This window comes from Artemia sp. Qi Xiang Cuo, chromosome 1 (assembly GCF_049724085.1).
Source record: "Artemia sp. Qi Xiang Cuo chromosome 1, ASM4972408v1, whole genome shotgun sequence".
Taxonomy (NCBI): Eukaryota; Metazoa; Arthropoda; class Branchiopoda; order Anostraca; family Artemiidae; genus Artemia; species Artemia sp. Qi Xiang Cuo.
In genome coordinates, this window is record NC_142794.1 from 92,529,107 (window position 1) to 92,535,719 (window position 6,613).

General features: G+C 34.4%; 1 protein-coding gene across 2 annotated transcripts in view; it reads left to right on the forward strand.

Moving 5' to 3' along the window:
* Nucleotides 1–6,394, forward strand: part of LOC148956925 (uncharacterized) — a 47,249-nt gene extending 40,855 nt beyond the window's left edge. The window contains exon 7 of one of the 2 annotated variants that reach the window (XM_089096891.1): nt 6,056–6,394. In XM_089096891.1, the coding sequence (XP_088953017.1) occupies nt 6,056–6,173 (118 nt within the window). In that variant the 3' untranslated portion in view covers nt 6,174–6,394. Of the gene's footprint in view, nt 1–4,911; nt 5,041–6,055 lie in introns of those variants that run through there. The other variant, XM_089096877.1, reaches the window with a different exon arrangement.
* Nucleotides 6,395–6,613: the final 219 nt, after the last annotated feature.

A 6,613-nucleotide genomic window follows, 5' to 3' on the forward strand; every position in this document is an offset into this window, starting at 1 on the left:
TCTTGAAATTGACGCTCCAATTCCCAGAATTATATGGGTTATGGCATGTAACCACGCTTCTTTATGATTTCAAATTATGTTTTAAAACGCTATTTTGTAAGTCTGAAATTTCCTAATATCTCATTCTCGTCACTTAAAAAAAAATTGGAAACGGAAATACGGGGTCAAAAAAAAACGGGTTAAAATATGTATTCAATGGATTCCAATATAACCATGACTTTATTAGTATTGAACTAATCCTAACTTCATACAATTGCAAAATAGTTGATATATTTGCACCAGGTCTGCGACCAGGCCACCTACTCTATCTCACCTTAAATTTGTCACAATATCTTGTTGCAGTGGTTTGTCGTATCTTCTTCAGATTATTTCAAGTAAACAGAATCTGTAAATTCTGTTATTTATATAGTCTTTTAGATATGCTGCTCAATAATTTCTTTGCACATACAGAAAAGGGAATGTTCAAGGTGAAAACGTTCTTTTCGAGGTCTTTCAAGAAATCATGGCCATATTCCAGGCGTTACCTGCAAATACTCTCTTGATAACTTTTCAGTTCGAAATGATATTCACAGTTAAGCGGCTCTGAAGTATTCAGCACGTAGTCAGGACAAAAAAAAAGAAAGCTAAAAATGTATGGCAGCCTGTAGCTTACGAAGTTGTTGCTTTCCTTTGAAGGTGTAATTGTCTTTAGGAACAGATAGCTTGTTAAAGTTTAAATTTTTAAGGAATAAAAGTCTTGTCAAATTTAGCCAAATAGTTTTGTCTATTTATTGTCACTGTTCAACGTGGAAACCCTGAGGAAAATATGGTACTTTGCTAAAAACGTCATAATGTTTTACTACAAATCTTAGTAAATTGTGGCTTTCAGCACGTAGTAAGGACAAAAAGAAAGAAAGCTAAAAACGTATGGCAACCTGTAGCTTACGAAGTTGTTGCTTTCCTTTGAAGGTTTGGTTGTTTTTAGGAATAGACATCTTGTTAAATTTTAGATTTTTATAGATGAAAATTTTGTCATATTCAGACGTTTAGTTTTGCTTATTTATGTCACTGTTGAACGTGGAAATCCTGAGGAAAATGTGGCACTTTCGGCTAAATCCAGCCGATTATTTTTGCTTCTTTGTTGTCCCTTTTCAATGTGGAAATCCTGAGGAAAATGTGACACTTTCCTGAAAAAGTCATAATATTTTGCTACAAATCTTAGTAAATAGTGGCTTTCAGCAATGGATGAATTTAATGTCCATCAAGGGGAAAAATTATTGTTACTTTAATATTCTGGGTAGCCTGCTTTAAAGATTTTTCCTAGTCGTTCCTAAGTCATTTTTCATTGGCACTGTATGAAACCCACATCACAAGAGCTATTAATTTTCTAAAACGAAACAAGAGATTCAGATCTCTTATGCAAGCTCTATCAGTTTCTTAGCAGGTATGCTAGAACAATTTTAGGGACTGCCCTTGCCTGAACTTTAAAAAGAAAATTCTGCTCTGTTTAAATCGAAAAACCAAATTCACATTTTCTAATTATATAAGCTTCATTAAAACTGAATATCTCCATCTCTGGCACAAAACAGAAGAAGTTAAATGGTTTTTCTGGATCCCTGGGAAATCCCTGGATCCCTGTGATCCAAAGATCCCTGGGAAAGTAGGTATCGGCTTCATTTTTTTATTATTATTATTATTTCATGAGCCTCATTTCATGGGGCAACATTAATGCTAAGTCATGAGGCATTAGCAATACCTTATTTCAAAGACCAATTCTTCATATACAAAACGCCAAAGCATATGGAATGTGACAAATCATAGCAAAAAAGTCACTGACAAGTCTTGGAAATTCTAAAGCAGCCTATTTTACCAAATGCTACACGCTAGAGTTCACTTATGCAGTTTTTTCAGAGAAAGATGTTATAGATACAACTCATGCGGAGACATTAGTCAATGCCTGTGGTGAACAAGAAATACCCAAGCAAAAGACTGTTGGGAGGGACCGGCTTAAGGGGTGTATACTTATCACGGATATTTTCTGCCAAGCCTCGGATTATTTGGAAGATGAAATCATTGCTATGTTGCTACTTTTTTGCCGTTATTTTATTATTTAGAAGCTAAGCTGAAAGGACTTTAGAATGGTCGTATTGTCGAGATTGCTTGACAGTTTCAGTTTACTTTTTACTTAGACTTTTTAAGCAGACTTTTTTCTCAGCCTTCCTTTCGGTGAGCCTTGCCAGTTTAAGGGTTTACAAAATTGGGTCAACATATACATATATTTTTTTAATTGTTATTTTTTTATGTTAGGGATAAGTGGGAATTGGAACGCTGAAGAAATATGTCAAACTTCTTTTCATGACCATTTGTCTTGCGTAAATCTGTTTAAGAAACTGTGTTGACAATTCTTATCTTTATTATAGAATTGCCAAATTTCGGGATGTACTTTACCACAAGGGATAGATGTCTTTATTTCTTATTCAAATAAAAATATTCTTGGTTGTATAACTGCAACCATGATTAAAAAAAATTTCTGCATAAAAATAATCAAGCAGTAGCCAGATTACCTATTTCCTTGAACACCGCCAATACAGTTGAAAGAGAGTGCAAATAAAAAAAATAAATAAAATATTTGAAAACGTTACTATTAAAAACGAGAGTGCAAATAATAATAATAATAAAATGGTTGAAAATGTTTCTATTGAAGATGGGATTTATCAAAAATATTCTTGTGGAGCGTATGACTAATAAAACAGTGAATAAAATTTTATGTTAACTAAGGTTTTTTTAATATATAAAATCATTTTAATGCTTATTTGTCCCTATTGATTAAGTAAAAAAAAATTCTAAAGTAGATTGAAAATATATAGTCCATGTCCATCATCCTCTCCCCCGCCTCCGTGCCTGTCCCATTGCCAGCTCTTTTGCAGAAGAATAGGCATATTGGACCCTTGCTTGAGCTATACTCTTCCAACTATTTCGAATTTGAATGGTTGGACAAACAGAGTTAGCCAGTGGCAAGCCCTCTTCCCCGGCACACATTACTACTAACTTGTTGTTAAATAGTTTGGCCCATGTCACCTTGTTTGCACTGAAATATAAAAGAGAATATAATGAAGATTAATCATCCCATTAAAAATGCCCATAAATCCTCCAGCCCATCTATTCTCCCCGCCTTTTGTTTTGCATATAGGCAATCATGTGGCGTCTTCCTTAAATAGAATAAGTGTGATAATGCTAGGCACAAAATGTGTATGTGACCCCTCCAACCTACCTCTCCTCGCTAACTCTTTGATAGCGTGTTCTGTATATTGGACCTTGATTGAAACACTAATTACTTTCGCTCAGTATTAAAGGAGGCAAGAAGTGGACCCTTTGCCACTCCAGCGCATGCCTCCTCTCTATCCTCGACTAACTTTTAGTAGAAAGATAAGCATGCTGCACCATATTTGAAGCAGATTTATACCAGTATTTTCAATATGTGCGATTGGAAGAAAAAACCAGGTCCTTGGCACTTCTAACATAATATTTGCCCTATCTTCTCACCGCCAATTTTTTCTAGAAGTTAAACAGATTTCTTTCACCGATCAACTTGAGACTTGAAGGGCACGTGCCTTCAACTACGAGAATTGAGCATGGCATTACTTAGGCTTATAATTCTCGGACTTCTCTATCGATGTACTTAGGTGGGCTTTAAACTTATGGGGCAAGTTATTTGATCCAAGGGGGCACGATGAATTTTTCAGGTCATACACCACTTCTGAACCCCATCTATCTTCCGTATGAAGTTTTGGATTAACTGGACGTTATGTAGGCGTTCCTTCAACAAAGGACACTTACAAAGAAATTTTACACCGTGGCCTTGATGGCCCAGTCACTGGGAGACTCTAGTCTCATTATTTGGGGATTTCTCTTCTATCCTAGAAAGCGACTTGTAAGCAAGAATCATAAAGTTCATCTTCAGGGTAAGGGGCGTAAATTGCTAATTTTAATTGCGTAACTAATGGTATTAGCACGTACGTGTACTAATTTTAATATTTTACATTTTATTTGTTTTTGATATACATTCTAAATATATATTCTGATATACATTCTAGGGCAGGAAAATGTGTCTTCGTGCAAGTGTTAATGCAACGATTACACGTAGTAATGCAACGCACTGACGCAGTTCTATGTGAGAATCACACTGTGGTAGATAGAATACAACTATTAATAGCCTTGATTCATAAAAAAAATGATAGCTCAGAAACAACTGCCATCTTGCTAGGCAAAGTCGCGCAGCTTTAGCTTGTGCACTCTATTTTAAAGTTGTCTAAAAAGAAGGTTATTTTTGGATGGAGAGGGGAAAATTAATGCAGTATGAACTTAAATATATGATGCTTTCTAAAGTAGCAATATTCATCCGGTTGTGGGCAATATGAAATATATTCGATTTGAAGCAAAATAGCTTACAACGGTATTTCAAACGGCTCCCTATGGGTCATTTTCTAAAAATTCTGACCATTTCTGGTTAGTCCCCGTAAAAAAATTTGTGGGATCCCTGGGAATTATTTTTGATTAATTTTTTGTTATGATTTGCTATTCAATGCCATTAGTAGTCTATCCAAAGCCTTTATTTTTAGAGACTCTAAATCTTATTGGATATAACGGGGAAGATTACTTCAAGCAGTTAGCATTGTTTTGAATATTAAACAACATATTTTGCATTAGTGCTAGTTGAAGTGACTAGACAGTTTGCCTCACCAATATATTTCCATTTCTTGAGGTCATCCAAACTCCAAATATTACAGTGAATATTATTTTAAAGATTTTTAGTTTGTAATGTAAATTCTTTTGATTCCTGGATTTCCGTGATTAACTCTTTTGTGACTACAATTAACTGATTTTTTCCTCTTTTTAAAGTCATTTTATAAATAAGAACATCACTTTTTGCAGGTATGCTCATTACTAGAAGTCCAATTTCGTAAACATTGTGGGCACGCTCCGCTATTGGAAACTAAACCCTCCGTGTTTTTTTTGGGAAAAAACAGTTATATTACTACCTCATGAAGCATATAATGAGATGCTGAAATAGATTCTATATAGAGTCACAACTTTTAAATGTAGTAGCGAATATTTTAAATGTATAGTATAATCTGTAAAAGATGAGATAAGATTTTGTTCTTTTTTTTGTCACTGCCAAAAGTATATTTGATTTGCCAGTCGTTTTAAAATTATCTTCTTTTTTTCTGGTTACTGCTCATTTTCATTTCCCATCGAGAAAAAAGTTATTGTATATCCTGGTCATCGAATAAAGTGCCATTGCTTTTATTCCAATTGTTGTACCTGGTCCTCTTTTCTACCAAATAAGGTTTTTTTTTCCAAATTTGGCCCTTCTAAAGCCTGCGAGGCTACCTTATTTTGGGTTTCTTTCCGTGGACTTCCCTGGTTCTTTTCTTTTCTTGCTGTTTGCATATATTTTTAGTGTAGCCAATATCATTCGTGTCTTACCTTCCGTGGTTTTTCCTTATTATCTTCTTTTTTCCATTTCAATATTAATTCTTAGATGGGGCTACTTTATTTCTGTATTTGTTTCTTTCGGTGTTCCTTTTTCTCTTTTTTTCTTGTTTTCCGGTTTTTAGCATGGCTACCTTATTTCATCGCCTGAAAGCGGTTTTGTCGAAACTGAGTTACAAACGCTATCTTGTGTAAAAAAAAATGCTCTTTTGAATACTTTAATTGACATTGCTGTAAGACGTCTCTAACTGCCTGTATTTGCAGATTTCGTTTGCCGACTCGTATATTCTTTAAAGCGGTTTTGCCGAATCACATACAGCATGGTCCGTTTTGCCAAAAGTTGTCGTTTTGTTGAACGAAAGTAGGTTGCATGGTCAGAAAATCAACGCTCTAGTTATAGCTGATTCTGAGATACAAATGTCAAAATTTTCAAATTCGTTTTCTCGGGTTTTAGGAAAAAAAAGATTCGGAAAAACCGCTTTCAGGTGACGATTTGTTGTTTTTTCTATAATTTTTGTTGGTTCCCCTTTTTCTCTTCATTTTTTTCTTTTTTTTCATTTCGATTAATGTTTTTATTTTATTTGGACAGAAAACAAAAGCAATGGCCTCTCTTGGATATGTCTCTATCTTCGACAACATTTATTGTACTCTGGCCTTTTGTGGCACATTTGGTTGTTTCATGGCTTTTAAGGAGGCGGTAGTCTATGTTGTATACTCTTAGTTTTTGGCTACTTCATTTTTAAGGGTGGGGCTTGTTACGTTTTTCGTGATATTGATTTTTTCTTGTTTGGTTTCTATTTTATTTTTACATTGTATAAGTTTTTTTTACTTTTGTTTAATCTACGGGTCGTCCTTACTATAAAAATAAGTCTTGGTATGAGGAATTCTAAATAAACAGTGATTTAAAAAAAGCTGTTATTATTAGAAATCTTGGTCTATCTTTTTGCGCTATCTGTCAACATATCGAAAATTTGACGCGATATTACATTTTATACGTTGTTTATTCCAGGGTTGTCATATTTTCAACCATTTAGGTGCCCGCCTTCTTAAGCATGTCATATTCTTGGCCATTTTATTCTTGGTGACAAATGAAAAACACCGAGAAACAAAAGAGTCATTCGATGACTATTTCTTGCCTGTA